This window comes from Notamacropus eugenii, chromosome 4 (genome assembly GCF_028372415.1).
Source record: "Notamacropus eugenii isolate mMacEug1 chromosome 4, mMacEug1.pri_v2, whole genome shotgun sequence".
In the NCBI taxonomy this organism is placed as follows: Eukaryota; Metazoa; Chordata; class Mammalia; order Diprotodontia; family Macropodidae; genus Notamacropus; species Notamacropus eugenii.
Window position 1 is genome coordinate 79,726,461 of NC_092875.1, and position 16,740 is coordinate 79,743,200.

The 16,740-nt window shown below is 49.5% G+C and overlaps 1 protein-coding gene across 6 annotated transcripts in view; it reads right to left on the bottom strand.

Moving 5' to 3' along the window:
• Positions 1 to 2,342: 2,342 nt before the first annotated feature.
• Positions 2,343 to 16,740, bottom strand: part of PDE4A (phosphodiesterase 4A) — a 34,304-nt gene continuing 19,906 nt past the window's right edge. For 5 of the 6 annotated variants that reach the window (XM_072602406.1, XM_072602404.1, XM_072602403.1 and 2 more), the window contains 9 exons: positions 12,351 to 12,444; positions 11,209 to 11,399; positions 10,072 to 10,170; positions 9,701 to 9,865; positions 8,528 to 8,627; positions 7,954 to 8,108; positions 6,492 to 6,614; positions 5,792 to 5,974; positions 2,343 to 5,443 (listed from right to left, as the gene is read on the bottom strand). In XM_072602406.1, coding sequence (XP_072458507.1) covers positions 4,862 to 5,443; positions 5,792 to 5,974; positions 6,492 to 6,614; positions 7,954 to 8,108; positions 8,528 to 8,627; positions 9,701 to 9,865; positions 10,072 to 10,170; positions 11,209 to 11,399; positions 12,351 to 12,444 — 1,692 coding nt within the window. In that variant the 3' untranslated portion in view covers positions 2,343 to 4,861. Of the gene's footprint in view, positions 5,444 to 5,791; positions 5,975 to 6,491; positions 6,615 to 7,953; positions 8,109 to 8,527; positions 8,628 to 9,700; positions 9,866 to 10,071; positions 10,171 to 11,208; positions 11,400 to 11,581; positions 12,060 to 12,350; positions 12,445 to 16,740 lie in introns of those variants that run through there. The other variant, XM_072602409.1, reaches the window with a different exon arrangement.

Sequence of the window (16,740 nt, forward strand, 5' to 3'; positions counted from 1 at the left end):
GATCTTAACCGTGTGTGTGTGACGGACTGATGTGTGAAAGCGTTTTTAAAACCTTTTCAGATAATAATAATGATTTTTTGTTTTGTTTTGTTTTGTTTTTCCCAGTCTAAAACCTTTCCAGAGTTTCCTCTTTGGGAAAGTAGGTAGTACCAAAGTAAGGCCTTTCTTAAGGAAATGAATGAAGGGGGTGAAGTAAGATCATTGTCTTCTCACCCCCGAAAGTGAATTTGCTATTTAGTCACCTAAGGGCAGTCTCCTCTTTTCTCTTCCCCTGAATGATTTGACTTTATGATCTACTCTTTGCCGTTTTGATAGAGTTAAAATATAAATGAAAGAGAGATGGCTTCTTTGGTTACTCCAGGATCAAGGAGGAAATGGACTGGCGACTTTGGCACTTAATTTGTAACGTTAACAAATGTCATCTCAATTCCTCTTGTGGTAGAGAATGACATAGGAGAGTGCAGGGAGACTATGCCATTTTGAACATATCTTTAAGTCAGAAATGGCTTGGATATTAATGTTATACCTAAATACCAGGTACAATATTAATATGTTTCCTTGGGCAGATAAAACCTCTGGACTCCTCAGAATAATATTTTTACATGCATAAAATACATAGGATGATGAAGGAAATCAATTTTGTAGAAATGCAGTTATCAGAATACTAAAAAGAGTTCACAGACCCCAGATTAAGAACCCCCATTCTACATTTTATAGGCATTTCACTACTTTTCTTCATTCTGTTGGATAGTCCTCCCATTACATTCTGATTCTTCCATTGTACAAAATAAGCACCTACTATGTGCAAGACACTGTGTTCTTTCTTTGTCATGCCTCCTCTATCTGTCCTTTCCATTCCAGGGGCTGCTGCTCTGGCTCAGGTCTTCATGGCTTTACCCTTGAGAGCCTTCTGCCCATTTTTAGTTTACCCTGCTCCTGGCTACCAACAGATTCCCCTTTCTCAGTCCCAGCTTTCATTAATATCCATATAATCACAGCTCATACTTTGCCTGGTGCACTAGTTTTAAAAAATGCTTTTGTCACAAGGGAGTAAAGAAATCAGTGGAGATATTACATTGGTTTTGTGTCAAGAAGAACTTAGTTCGCATCCTGCCTCAGACTGAGCAAGTCACTTAGCTTCTTTCCCTTTAGTTTCCTAATCTGTAAAATGGGAACAGTAATGGCACCTATCTCAGGATTGTTATGACCAAATGAGATAATGTAAAACATTTTTACCAAGTTTTTAGTTTTACATAAATGCTAGCTATATCTATATCATCATCCTCATTTTTAAGATGAGGAAACAGTCTCCAAGAGATGATAATAAGTATTAGAGCAGAGTCTTGAACCCAGGTCTTTTGGCTCCAAATGTGGGTACTGGTTTGTTTGTATTCCTCATGTGTATCCTGGGATGTTGTAAGTGCTTAATGCTTGTTGACTGTTAACTCTTTCCAATCCACCTGGCCTCTTATCATGCCACTCTTGCTTAGAAACCACCCTGGAGTCCCAGTTACCTCTCCAAAAATCACTTTGCCCCCTGGCTCACATCCAAAGTCCACCCACAAGATCTAGCCCTTATCTTTTCTCCCTCTCTGGTCTTGCCTTCCCTCCTCCCTACACAAACTCTCTGCTCCAGCCTGAACTCTCTCTTCCCCTCTCTAATAGATACCTTTGGGCCATCTCATCTCAAAATCTGACCCATACTTCAATTCCCAAGATTAAATCTCTTCTCTTTGCAGATTCTCTCCCTGACTACCCCAAGGTCTATGCTGGACACCACTGTAATTTCTCTGCTCTTTTGAATCCCTACTGAACATGTGGCCAGAGCCTCATACTTCCCTCTTATCTTACTGTTGAATTCCTGGAGAGTGGAGAGGTATCATTGGTGTCTCCTATAGACCTAGCTCAATAATTTGCCCAAGGAATAGGGAAAAGGAGTAGGACAGTCAGTATACGTGGACTAATAACCAGGGCCATGTTGTAGATCACGGAATGCTAAGAGTTTAAAGGGACTATATAAGATTATAGGATTTAGAGCAGGAAAGAAACTTTGAAGTTCAAATAGTCCACCTACCCTCCCCATCTACCACCCCTATTTTACAGATAAGAAAGCTGAGGCCCAGAGTGCCAGTGACTTGCCAAGGATCATATAGCTAGTGAATCACAGATTTTCTGACCCCACCCAGATCTAGGATAGGGACTAGTTTCCCAAGCAGACCACACCAATGCTGGAAGAAATTGTTCTACACCTAGATGAGGAAACAAGATGTCATCTGAGTATATCAAGGTAAGACAAACAAAGGCCTGGAGCAGAGGAAATAAATTCACACCAGTCACATAAGTCTGTTAAGGCCTCACTTTAATTGGAGACACCACTGACAGCCCAGTGGACAAAACACCAGAGAATTGCAGAGCCCTCATGACCACCACCACCAAAAACCACCCCCCTCCATCATCCCACCAAGGCCAGAGGGGTGGTCAGAGCCCATGGTGTGGTGGGGAGAGGGGGAGGGGAAGGATGCTGGGGTTCACCCTTCTTTACCCCCTACCCATCTGCTCCAGAGCCTTTGGTGGGAGTTGGTTGGGCATGGAGACAATGGCTAAGAGCCCCTTTCCTTTCCCCAGTTGCTGGCCATATCCCTCTAAGGAAGGAGGGGACAAGATCTGCCTCCCCTCCTCCCATGACACATCTCATGAGAATACTAATTATAACCATAATAACAACTCTATATTCTCCCACTTGCCTATATTACACAGTATAAATACACTGGGGGCTGCCTCACCAGGAGGCTGGCCTGCCCTGCCCTGCCCTCCCTCCCTCCCCGGACCCCTCTCTCTCCCAGTGACCAGAGGGGAGGATAGGACAGAATGGGACAGGACTGAGAATGGGTAGGGGATGATTTTGGGGGGGCTGGTTTCCCTTTGTTCTGCTGGAGAATAATTTATAATCCATCATTACAGTATGTACAGAAGGTGGAGGCACAGCCCCCAACCTTACCAGCTGGACAGAAACCACTTTCTTTACAAAAATAAACCCTGTACAAGAGCCCACGGGAGGGGAAAGAAGAGGAGGGAAGGAGGTGTGAGGAAGGGCATGGGACCTACTGAGGCAGAAGGATCAACAGACAGAAAAAGGAGGGAAGGAGGAAGAGAGTGATAATAACTCCCATTTATATAGAGGGCTTCGAGGTTTACCAAGCACTTTCCTCACAACCTTGTGAGGTAGGAAGTGTAAGTGATTATTATCTCCATATTAAAGAGGAGGAAACCAAGGCTTGCCCAAGGTCACACAAGTGCCAGAACCAGGATTCGAATCCAGGTCTTTCTGAGCACTCCAAGATCTGTGCTCTTTCATCAAACAGAAATGACTAACGATGAATAAAGGAAAGAAAGGAAGGAGAGATGGAGAGCCAGAGAAGTGAATGGGAGGACAGGAAGGAACAAAGAAAAGGGATAGTTGCTGCTACAGTACTGTGTATGATCAGAATTGGCAAGGAGGAGAGGTGCAGCAAAGGAAAAGAAATATCACTGCCCCTTTTCGACCTCCACAACTTGTGGGGGCCAGGGTTCCCTCCAGAGTGGATCCCCGCCTTCCCTGCCTGGGCACTTCTAGATGGAGAGGAAGAGCCCTATCTTTCTGACCTGTGGCCCAAGAGCCCCTCAGCTCCTAGTGGTTGGGGCACCTGGCAGAGGCCAGATGGAAAATATGGATAAGGGTTACCATGAGAAGAGGCAGCTTTGGTTCCCAAAGGAGCAGGAGTAAGGGCTGCCGGGGTTGGGGAGAAGGGGAGAAGGGGAGGAGTTGGGTTGGGTGTTTGGGTCAGGTAGGATTTATTGCTTGGAGCTCCCCCCCATGGGGGACCAGCTGGGGAGGGAAAGGAGGGGCTTGAGGGGGAACTGCAGTCTCCTGAGCATAGACCCTCTGCTCCCCAGCTCCCCTCACTGTCCCCCCAAGGCCACAGGGAGGGTTAAGGCAGAAACAAGGAGAGCAAACAGCAGCTAGGTAGGAGGGAGGCAGAGCTTCCCCTCCACCCCATTACAGAGGCCAAGAAAACTCACCACACCCTCCAAAGGCAAAACTGAGGCCTAAGGAGAGGTTGGGATCCAGGGAGGGGGAGAGGCAGCCCCTTCCTGCCCTTTCTGTCCCACCCAGCCCATCCCCACACACACATACACACACACCCGAGTTTTTGGCAAAATTAAAAGAGCAAAGAAAGCGGTTCAGGGTGCTGATCACACTGCCCAGCCCCCCAACACACACACCCTTCACCCCAGCCCTGCTCCCCACCGTATTGCCAATCACTGTGCAAAATAAAGAGGAAGACTTCCTGGAGGTGGTAGCCCGGGGTGAGTGTTGGCTAGGAGATGGGGTCTCCTCTTGAAAAGTGACCCCTTGCACTCCCTAGGATGGCTATGCCCAGCAAGGGGCACCCCAAGGCCTACTCACAGCAGGACAAGCTAGAAGTTAGTACTTGGGCACAGACTATGCAGAGGAAGACTGAGCCCTAAAGGCTGGGGTAGGGAAGGGCATCTACAGTTGTTGTGTTTCATTCCCTTTTTTTCTTTTTTTCTTTTTCTAAAAACTTCATAGTTAAAAACGGAAAAAATATCCCCCCTTTCCCCTACCCCCCCATCCCTTCCCCCCCATTCCCCTCCCCTACCCCTAATCCCACCACCAAAAAACCCAGCAGGGAGAAAAAAAAGAAAAAGGGGGAAAAATATTTTTCTTTTTTCTTTTTTTTCGAAACTGCAAGTTTTTGCTGCTGCTTCCAGAAAAAGATTGAGGTGGTTGGTGGAGGTGGAAGTGGAGTTGGAGGTGAAGTCCAGGGCTGGGGAGGAACTAGGGAGAAGGAGACGTTGCTCAGGATGGACATCCAAGGTCCGCTAGGGGGGCTAAGGCTTGGGCCTCCTCTGGTGTTTCTTCCTCGGCTTGCTGAGAGGCTTGGGCCTCAGCTACTTCCAAGTCTGCCTCCAGCTCCTGAGATGACACAAGCAGTGGTTGCTGCACCTCTTTGGCTGGTGTAGACTCCTTTGGTTGTTGGCCCTCCTCCTCCATGGTGTCTGGTGTTTGACAGCTTTGTTGAATGACTGAAACTTCGGATGGACTTAGGGGCCTTGTGGAAGGTGGTGCAGGCAGGCTGCCCTTTTGGGGACCATGGCCTGGACCTACCCACCCCACCTCGGGGGCTGGCTCATCCTCTTCCTCCAATTGTGTGACTGTCTTTGTGGCTGCTGTATCCTCCTCATGGATCAATTCAAATTGGAACTTGTCCTGGCCTTGGCCAGGTGGCTCTTCAGGGGGTGGTGAGGGGCTCTGTGGGATAGCACTATGGTACCAGTCCCGATTATCCTCCAGCATGTCCAGAATCTCCTGAGCATCAGGGTGAACAAGGTCTGCCCACGTCTCCCACAGTGGATGCACGATGTAGTCAATGAAGCCCACCTGGGGTCAGGGAGGGAGCAGGAGAATCCCCTGTGACCTTATCACCAGATAATGTGGCAGGTGGCCCCCCAAGTTTCCTTGCAGTAGTGAAGGGTTACTTAAGAATACTGGGTGAGGGGAGACCATTCAGAGCCTCTTTGGGGCAATGTCTTGTGGCAGTAATGGGATCGAGCAGACATTCTCAAGGGGCCACAGAAGGGTAGGGGGATGGATGATGTCCCATGGAGAGCATGGAGGATCCCTTGGGAATAATGGGGTCTGAGGTATCCTTAGAGGGGTTAGGGAGTCCCCTATACATGGTGGGGGGCAGCGCCAGAGATTTTCAGGGCATAGGGAGGGGGCTGATACCTGTGATTTCTCCACAGATGCCGTGTGCTTGTCACACATGGGGCTAATCTCCATGCCTCTCTCGCGCTCTTTGTCTCCCTGGCGGAAGAACTCTTCCATGATGCGGTCAGTCCACTGCCTGTACAGTGCCAGTGGTTTTGTCGGGTTGCTGAGGTCAGCACAATGCACCATGTTCCGAAGGACCTGGGGGATGCACAGGAAGGCTCCTTCAGCTCTCCTTGATCAGAGGGGCTGGGGACTAGAATTCCGTGGGACTCTTGAGTATCACTTAGAATCCCAGAATTGGAAGGCATTGGAAGATTATTTATTCCAATACTACCCCAGGCAGGAATCCTCTCCCACCTCCCTGACAAATAATCATCATCTAGAGTCAGCTTTCAGATTCTCAGTGGTGGGAAGCTCTCTCCCACAAAAGGCAGCTTACTTCATTTGGGGACAGATCTGTAATTACTAGAGCTTCTTCCCTTACCTGGACCTCAATTTCTCTATCTGCATAATGGAAAGAGCAATCTGTTTGCCTCAGCTCAGTACTGTTGGCACACAGAGCTGATACATGGAAAAGATGAAATGAGAAAGTGAAGAAGGTTCTGGTGAACTGTCTCAGGTAGGGGACTTAACAAAGAGATCTTCTCATCTCCAGTCTTCCCTGCGTGAGTGAAGGGTAAAGCCTGCAGTTAGTCGGAAAGGATTTAATCCTTACCTGGATTCGGTCCGTATAATTGTCCAACAGCAGGACCCCTGAGCTTGTCACTTTCTTAGTTTCCACCATGGTCTTGAGGTCAGCCAGAAGGCTCATGTGTTTGGACATATCTGTGGCCAGCACCTGTGGGTGAGAGTGTGTTCACTAGCAGGGTCAGAGAACCCTATTTCCTCATTAGTTAAATTCTAGCCCTCTGATCTCTGGTCATTCCCTGCCTCCAGCTTCTGCCTGTTCCTGTTCCCAGCTTCTGATCTCCACTTGATCCCAGTTCCTGACTCTAGCCTCCCCCATCACCAAAGTTATAACTATTCCAAGGGTTAATTTAATTTGAGTATGCTAAGAAAAGGAAAAATACAGACAGAGACCTTGGGATGTCCCCAGACTATCCTGTGTTGCTACTGCCACTGATCCTGGACATCTTGCAGGGGGGCAGGTCCCCATCCTGAGTAGCCAGTAGGTAGTCTGCTCAGGCAGGTGCAACTGAATTGGTGGAGTAGAAGACAGGCCCAAGATAGGGCTCCAGGAGAGTGGTAACAAATAAGGAACACTTGAGTGGTGTCAGTCTGGGACTGGACCAGCAAGGGCCCCTTCTCACATTCTCCCTCAGGGTGTCAACATGGAGGAGGCAGAGGGGCAGTGAGCATTTCACATGCACCCAAGGTGCTGATTACAGTTCCATCAGCTCCCTGATCCTGACTCCTCTTACACTGCCCACCCAGCAACTATGTTGATTACCTTCCCTACCATGTCCTCCCAATGATCCTTCTCCTCACTCCTTGTACTATATCAATGATCACCCCAGAGCCTAAACTAAGCATTATTAGTCCTGGAGAGTAGAACAGTCTACCCCATTCTGAGCTTGGGAGAGGCAGAAACCTATAGAAAATAACCCCAAGGCCCCCAAACCCCAAACCCTAGGAGGAGGTGGAGGTGGCAGGTGGGTCTCACCCCACTGTTCCCCATGTTAAGAGAGAACCCAAAGCAATAGGACTGTAAGGACTGAACAAGAGAGCAAGAGGTTGCATTTCAAGGTACAAGACTGGCAGTCTGAGTTATCTCAGAAGAGAGATTGGACTATGCTTCCCAGATGTCAGACACCCTCAGAACTCTGGGGCAAATATCCAGCAGATTGGTCCTAGGTACACCTCTGCCTCCTCTCCCTAACCATCACCCCAGCATCCTCTAGCATTTCAGTGACCATACCCTTCAGCTCACCTTCTTCACCATGTCAATAACCAGCCCCCAGCCCTTCTCCATCATTATCAATGACTATCCCTCAGCCCCTCTCTAGCATTATCAATGAACATCCCCCAGCCCCTCTCCACCATTATCAGTGACCTTCCCCCACAGCCCCTCTTTACCATGTCAATGACCATCCCCCAGCCCCTCTCCACCATTGTCAATGACTATCCCTCAGCCCCTTTCCACCATTATCAGTGACCATCTGCCAGCCCCTCTTCACCATGTCAATGACCATCCTTCGAAGACTCTGCCTCTGCCTCTTGTTCAAGTTCTGGAAGATGTCACAATTCTCCTCCTGCAGCAGCTTGAAGCCCACAGCCAGGTGGTGATTCTCCAACACAGACTCATCATTGTACATCAGAGCTAGTTCTGAGTCTGGGGATAGGGCATTTCAAGTCAGACATAGGGGAGAGTGCTTCAGCCCAGCCTCTCCTCCAACTCCCCACACCAAGAACTCTTTCTTTCCTCTACTCCTCCTCCCCAGGTATCCCCTCTCACTTTCCTCTCCCAGGATCCCTCTCCTGTAAATGCTCCTCACCTTTCCTCCAAGGTCTTTCCCTAAGGACCCTTCAATACTCTAGAGATTCTTTTTCACTTCAACCCATAGCCCCCAAGCTCTGGGTACTCTCGCACTAGGGATAAGGGTGTAGGGGTTTAAAAACTTGAGGTGTCTTGCAGGTTAAAGGATTTAGAACGTGAAGGGACCTTCCTGGGTCCAAATCCTTCATTTAGGAAGGAGGGAAACTAAAGGCAAAGAAGATAAAAGCCTTGCTGAAGACAAGAGAAGATCTTACTGGTATTGATGAGAAACTGGTTAGAGACTCCCGGGTGGTCAACATCATGGATGGCAGCAGCGAACAAAGCAGCTAGAATTTCCAGATCTGTGAACACGGCCTGGGGCACAGGGTACAAAGGGGCAAAAGGATAAGGGAATACCTCCCCAGCAGGGTGAATGAGAAACAGGGGCCCAGTGACACAGAGGGGCAGGTTGCAGAGGGAAGGATAATACTGGATTGATTTGCCATTTCCTTCTCTGCTCATTTTACAGATGAGAAACTGAGGCAAACAGAGAAGCCTTCCTAACTCCAGGCCATCTAGCTGCCCTAAGTGGAGAGCTTACTGGCCCTATATTCAGAGGAGCTGGGTTCAAATCCCATCTTTGGTGCTTATTATTTATGGGTGACCTTCCAAAAGTCATTTAGTAGGGATCAATAAACATCTATTATGTGCCAGCTATGTGCTAGGTTCTGTGCTAAGCGCTGGAATTTCATTAGGCCTCTGGTTCTTTCATGTGTAAAATGAGAGGTTTGACCTATACAACCTCTAGGGACCTTTCTATCTACTTATCTAGGGACTAGATAGACGATCCTCTAAATTTTTGAGTCTGACATTCAAGGCCTTCTATAATTTTATACTACTCTCTTTCATGTATACCCTCCATTTTAGATAAATTTGACTTTCCTCCATACCCTTCTACTGCCCTTCCTGCCCCATCTTCATTCCTTTGCTCATACTTTCCTCCAGTTCTCCTCTTCTGAGACCCAGTTAAGGTGCTATCCCTTCCAAGGACTCCATGGTCTAGTGGGAGTCAGGAAGACTTAGGTTCGAATCCTGTCTCAGTCACTTACCAGCTAAATGGGCAAATCAGTAACGGGTCTGGATGACCTCTAGGATTCCTTCTGGTTCTAAATCTATGATATTCTAAGGTTTTATATTCCCTCATCTCTCCTTCCTCACATTTTCCTAGAATATTTTGCATCTGCCCCTGTCACAACCTCATTTATTTCTGTATGATTAGACTGTAAGTGCCTAAGAGCTGACCCTATGTCCTGACTCTGTATCCCCAGCACCAAAGGAATAACTTTGAACAGAATAGTATTTCTTGAATTGAATTGGGCTTGAAGAATTCTGGGAGCCCAAAGGGGTTTAAGAGGGCAGGAAGATGTTGGGTGGCAGGTTGGCCTTACATCTAGTGCAGGTGTGGCCAGAAGCACGTGGGTGGACTGCAGAACATCAGCAGCATGCAGGCTGTTGTGATAGGCCACATCAGCATGGTAGTGGTCCTCCAGAGTCAGCATGTAGGTTACTAGTGTATCTACTGGGATCTTGAAGGTCTTCAGCAGGTCTCTCTCCTAGAAAAGAACCATGGAAGTAGTCGCTACGTCCTCCCCAAAGCCTTCCTTCATTGATGTGCCCTCAAACCCCCCAGGAGAAAGTGATCTTGGCCTTGTCAAGTTTCTCAGAGCCCTCTATGTGGAGGCCTCATCTTCCCTTCTCCCTTTCCACCCCACCCCCACCCCCCACCTCAGCCAGCCCATGAAAACCCATTCCCCCACACCTGGAATATGGTATACATAATACATCCTAGTGATCGGCCGTTGGAGAATTCAGCTACTTGGAAGATGTTAAGGCCCCACTTATTCAGGTTTTCCAGCTCCTGGGAAGATGGCAGAAGGAAGCTCAGAGCTGGGGTCAGAGGCTCATAGCTTCCCCCCAACCTTCATATGCTCACAGAAGGCCTGTGAGGGACCTCAGCCCAATGCTCCATTCTAGAAGGGGGAGACTGGGATGCTGGAAGAATGCTGTGCCCTGTGCCTAAATCAAGCTAGCTATACACATATCACCTCATCTGTGGGACATGTGAGAAGCATTGAGAAGACTCCCTTTCCATCCCCAAAATATCTTCCCAATCAGCCTGTCAAAGGGGCTGAAATTTCACCTTTAAGTCTTCCTCTGAGTTAAGCCAAGGGTGGGGAACCTGAGGCTTCTAGGCCACATGTGACCTTCTAGGTCCTTAAGTGCAGCCTTTTGACTGTGACCTGAAGTCCACAGTTTCTCCAACCCTGGGTTAAGCCATTAACCAGTTATGAAAACAAAATTATGTACGTGACCTTGGGCAAATCATTATACTTCCCTGCCTCAGTTTCTATAACAAGGAAGTTGGACTAGCTGACTTATGAGGGGTCCTCTTAGCTTTAAATCTATCATCTTATGATCATAAGTCCCTTCCCCCCCTTTCTGGGCTTAAGTTTCCTTCTCCAAAAGGGAAGATTATTTGATAAAAAGCAAAGGTTCTTGATCTCTCTAGTGTCACAGACCCCTCTGACAGTCTGGAGAAATATATGGACCCTTCTTTAGAATAACGTGTATTGCTTACATGCACAATTGAAGGAAATGCTAAACTCCAGTTAGAGGTTAATGAAAAGCAAGATATAATTTTTTTTCACCCAAGTTTATGGACTCCCCCCTATGGACTCCATGGAGTCCAGGCTAAGAATCTCATATCTCTGAATGATCTCATAGCCCCTATCTGCTCTTAAAATAAGGCCTCAGATTGAAAGATTATCATTGATGAATGTGAATCACTCAATCATACTCTCCTCAAAGGAATGGGGAGCTGGAAAGGGTCAGATTCAGAGTCCAAGAAGAACTGGTAGATGAGTCCCCATATAGAGATATGTACACAAATACACACCTTGCCCAACAGCTCCTCCTGGTCAGTCTTGACCCCAAATCGAGGGATACCAGAATTGCTGAGACTGGAACTATGTGTGAGCTTTTTGACCCCACTGATTTGGGACATGGGTTGCCTCTGTGGCTGTTGCTGAAGCTGCTTCTCCTGCTCCTTGGCTGTAGGGGATGGTATCTCTACATCGGCCTGCTTGTCTATAGAGGATGGGGGAAAGAGAGATCCACAGGGCATAAGCATGCTTAGCTATGGTCCCTGTTTGCCACCAAGACAACCCCACAGCTCCTCCAGGGATAGGAGGAACCCTTTTGACCCCTCCCTCCCTAGGGCCTGGTGATCCTTGCTGCACAGCAGCGGATGAGGGCTTTGGTAAGCTCACACAGGTGCAGGCTGTCATGGAACCATTCATCTCGGTGGCTAGTCAGTGGCTGGAAACCACAGAAGACACAGGGAGCCCTGCGTGAGGATGAAGGTCTGGGTAGGACCAGATGCCCAGGGTTGGTGTCGGTGTTTAGGCTGAGGGCTTGGATAGAGGCTGGGCCAGGGGGCATGGAGGTCTGGTAGTTGTTAGTTAGAGAGGGCAGGAATCGGGATGGGGACAACAGAGTGAGGCGCTGAAGGCCAAAGTCGGACAGGGAGGCTTCATGGCCTGGCAGGAAGTTGTAGTAGTGGCTTGAGTTAATCCGGGCGCTGGAAGGTGGAGGCAGCAGAGGAGGGTGGGGGATGGGTGTTGGGGCCTCGGGCTCCATGGCCCCCCCAGGCACCATCGAGGGGGGCGGGGAGGGGGCGCAGGGCACCCTCTCCCAGGGGCTTCCTGCACAGCCCCCCTCCCTACACCAACACCTGCATTATGATATCAAGTGGCCCACTAGCCAATAGCTCAGGACTACCTGGGATGTATTTGCATACCAGTCTCCCATTGGCAAGAACTTTCAGAGATAAAACCCTGAGCCCTGAGAGGGGCTGCTTCAAAGTTCCAGGGGATTGCCTAGTACCAAATCCTCCTTTTTTGGGGGGATCTCTCTGCCCTGATCATGGTCCACACTTAAAGATTTTTCTTCCTTAGAGGCCCGAAGGTTTGAGAGTCAGAGCTTAAGTATACTGTGCTCCAGCTGGGCCAGAGCCTGCCAGGCTCCCCACTCACTCACCCAGGAAGGTGGTGGAGATGTATTCCGAGACCTGGTTCCCGGACCGGCTCATTTCCGATAGGTGTGTCAGCTCACGGTTCAACATCCTCTTGAACTATCAAGCCCAGTGTCATGGAGGGTAAGGGGAGAAATGGGAGACATGGTGAGGAGGAGGGGGGCGGGGTTGGATAATCCAAGCCTGTGGGGCAGTGGAGTTTCTGAAGGGGGTTCCCCAGTTTAGAATTCCCAAACCTCAGGTCTGGAAGGAAGCTTAGCAAACATCCCTCATGTAATACAGTAAGGTCAAAGGAAGTGAGTTATCATCGATTCTTGAGCCAGTCAGTAAACATTTACTAAGTGCCTACTACATGCCAGGCACTGCTCAATCCCCTCATCTTAAAGATGGCCTTCCTTGCTAAAACTCTTTACACTCTCCCTAGCATCCCTCTTTCTTTTGTATAATCCTTGGGGGCTGCCAGGACTGGAAAGACCAGAAGGAACCCTCCCTCCCCATGCCATGAGGTTGAGCTCTGGCCAAGGGGATATCTGGGGGAGTACACTCTTTCTTTAACCCTCCCCCTTCCTTGCAGGAGAGAGGGGTTATGCTTGGATGTAGGACCCTAGAATCCAATGGCTCTAGGGGAGGGGGCACCCGCCACTGTCAGGGAGGGAACCGGAGGAAGGGGAGCGGCTCTTGCCTCCCTGCTACAGCCAATGGAGTGGAAAGAGAGCTCAGTCTCCATGGTGATGGGAGTCTCCTCAGCAACTGCCCCTCCAACCAGCGGCTCTGGCTGACGGAGGAGCGGGGGGGGGGGGGGGGGGGGGGGGGGGGGCTGTAGCCAAGGGCACCTTAACCCCCAGCTTCTCAAGACCCCAAACCAGAGATTCTTGGGAATTGTGAGGGCACTGTGTACTGGGTACTAGGGAAAGTGGAAGCAGCTAGAAATGTTGCTCCCACTCCATTCTGGGACTTGTCCCTGGGGAGTTCCAGGCATCCTGGCACTCAGCCAACCCCAAATCTGGAATGTCCTTCTTGGGGTGGGAGGTCCAGGCTTAACCCACTCTCACGAGGAAATAGGGATATGAAGCCTCAGAATGAATATGGGGACTCCCTAATGGAGGGGGATTGAGAGTAACCCTTTTCTCCCACATACTGTTGTCTTGGGCCTCAACTTTCAATTTACACACACACACACACACACACACACACACACACACTCTCTCTCTCTCTCTCTCTCTCTCTCTCTCTCTCTCTCTCTCTCTCTCAGGACAGTAGGGTGGACAAAGGAGATAGCAGCCTAAGATCAGAGAGCCTAGGTGGGTAGGTAGGTAGGGGTGCTCTCTGTTCCTGCTTGTCTTGTCTCCAGAATTCATACCAAACACACACAGGCATAAGCATGCCAGGCCTGTGACATTGCAATTGAAGAAGGAAGGACACAGCCCTTAGATATCTGGGGCTATCTCTGGTGGCCCCCACCATCATAACTGTGACCCCTAAGGTTGTAGATATTTCCCTTTCCAACCTCAGGTCACCCCCCTGAGCCCCTAAATAACATGGAACCTGGAGTAGGGAAAAGGGGTTTCCTTTAGTTTTGTAGTCTGACCCCCATAGTTTAGGGGTGTCTGTCTTAGTGATATTGATAAGAAGTGAGGATAAATCAAGTAGCCATCATAGTAGCCGGGGCTTCCCCAGGGCTGGCCCAGGGCACTGGGGGTGGGCATGCTCATACTCAGAGAATCACATGTAGTCACTAGCAAACAGGCTCCCAAAGAGGGTCACAGTCATAAACACACACAGAAGCACAAACACACATGGCCACAGTTACAGAGGCTCATAGACAAACACTGACAAACCCACTCATACAATGACAGTCACAGGCATGAGTAATGTCACTACATACTTAAAGTCACAAACACACAGGACCAAGTGACAGACCTACCCATAGAGAGACACAGAAGTGCAGTGCCACAGACCCAATCTCAGACACACACAGGGCACAGTCATGGGCAGACCGAGACACATAGAAATAGTCATAGAAATCTCATTCTGGTCACGGAAGCACATAGGTATAGGTGAAGACAGTCATAGTTACATGCTCAGAGAGTTGCAGGGAGCCAGGGACAAACACAGAAAGAATTATGTACACACATAGGATAACACATACATTGGCACACAAGTTGCAGACACACAGCCTCAGGCAGAAACACATACATACAAAATCACAAAAATGGAGATCTCAGATCTATGAAGAAACAGACAGGCACAGACAAACGGGGTTACAAGTTACTTACACACACTATTCACACACAGGAGTAACAGACATTCAAACCACAATCACATACAGTCAAGACAGACAGATCCAGGATCAGAGATACACACACACACACACATACACACCTCCACACCACACAGGTCACAGACCTATACAAACACCCAGGGTCACAGATAACACATAGTCATACACACAGGGTCACAGACACTCAGATCACAGTCATATAAAGAGAGATAGACAACCAGGGTCACCGATACACATAGTCACAGGGACATAGACATGCAGACCAGAGTCATAGACAGATAGATACTCAGGGTCATAGATACACATAGTTACACACAAGGGCATAGACTCTCAGATTATAATCACATACACACATACTGACTGACACCTAGGGTCATACATACATACACACAGTCACACATACTCAGATCATAATCACAGGCAGACAGTCACCCAGGGTCACAGATTCACACAGTCATACACACAGAGTCACAAACTACACAGATCACAATCACATATAATCACAGATACACATATGAGTTGCAAACACAGTGACACATAGTCACAGACACAGAGATTCAGAGGTGGCAGCAGCAGTATCCATGAGAGCTAAAACTAGAGTGTCCCCTCCCTGTTCCCCAGCCCTAGCCCTGCTGGGCTCCCTACCTGGTCCCACCAGCCCACCAGCCATGGTTTGGAGCAGGTCTCACAGAAGAAATCCACCAGTGGCATCTTCTATCCTCAGCCCCCAGCCCGGGGCAGGGGGGAGGCCAGATGCAGGTGGTGGAGCAGGAAAGGGTGGTGTCCCAGGGGTGGGGGCAGTGGACCGCTGGGTTGGGGAGGGGGTCCTCTCCCCCTTTGGTGGGGGGCCAGGGACACAGGCAAACAGAAATTAAGAGGACCCTGTTGTTTGGGCCCCAGCCTGGGTACAGAGATGGCTTCTAGGATCCTGGGGGGAGATTCAGGCCGCCTGGCTTGGGTAGGGGGTGGGCCGGGGGCTCTCTCCTCTAAGGCCGCAGCCCCCTCCCTGCTCCCAGCTCCCCGGCCCAGCCTGGCCAAGCCTATTACATCCTTCGGGTGCCCCCAGGCCAGCCCTGGCAGGCCCCCCAAGTTCTCCCTGGCACTTGCAGTCCAAAGGTCCCCCTGATAGCAGCAGTAGCAGCAGCAGCGGCAGCAGCAGCAGGGTCAGAGGGAGGGGAGGGACATCTTCCCATGGAGATGGAGGAGGAGACGGAGGCAGCCGGAGGAGGGGGAAAGTAAGAGGCTGGGCTTCCTGAGGTGGGGGAAGGGAGCGGGGCGGGGGGAGAATCTGTCAGGGTTCAGGCCCCTGTGGGGTTGCTCTCAACTGGGCCTCAGCAGTGGAGCCGCAGGCAGGATCCTGGATGTTTGTGCAGTGTGTGTGTGTGTGTGTGTGTGTGTATGTGTGTGTGTGTGTGTGCATGTCCCAGCCCCTCACTGCAGCACTGGCGGAACAGACTGGGATGTGATGTCAGGTGGTGCTGGCAGGGGAGGAGGGGGAGCTGAGGGGAGGAGGAGGGGGAGGAGCTGTTAAAGGGGCAAAGAAAGCAAGGAGGAATATCAGTGCAGGGATGCAGGGATGGACACACAATGATGTGCCTGTATATACAGTGTCTGTATGTGTTTCCACGGATATAAAGATACAAACATACAGATGCATCAATATGAAGAATTAGTGCATCACACACACACACACACACACACACACACACACACACACTATAGTCACATTTACATATACACCACCAGAGACACAGAGTACGGGGAGGTAGCAGCATTCTGTGTCTCTGTCTGCCTTTGTCTCCGTCTCTCCCTCCTTTTGTGTCTGTCTCTCTCCATCTCTCTCTGTCTCTCTCTCTCTGTCTCTCTGTGTCTCTGTCTCTGTCTCTATCTCTGTCTCTGTCTCTGTCTCTCTCACACACACACAGCTGGACCACCTCCTAAGAGTGATGTGACTTTAAGAAATACTTTGCATCTGGAAACTTTGCTCCTTCTTACATCCCCTTACCCCTGGAAACTGAGGCCCCTTTGGGTCCACAGTTACTCCCAACTGGTAATGGGGTATGAGAGTCTCATTTTGAGGGTACCCTAGGATCGATAGGATGCAGGACCCCCAA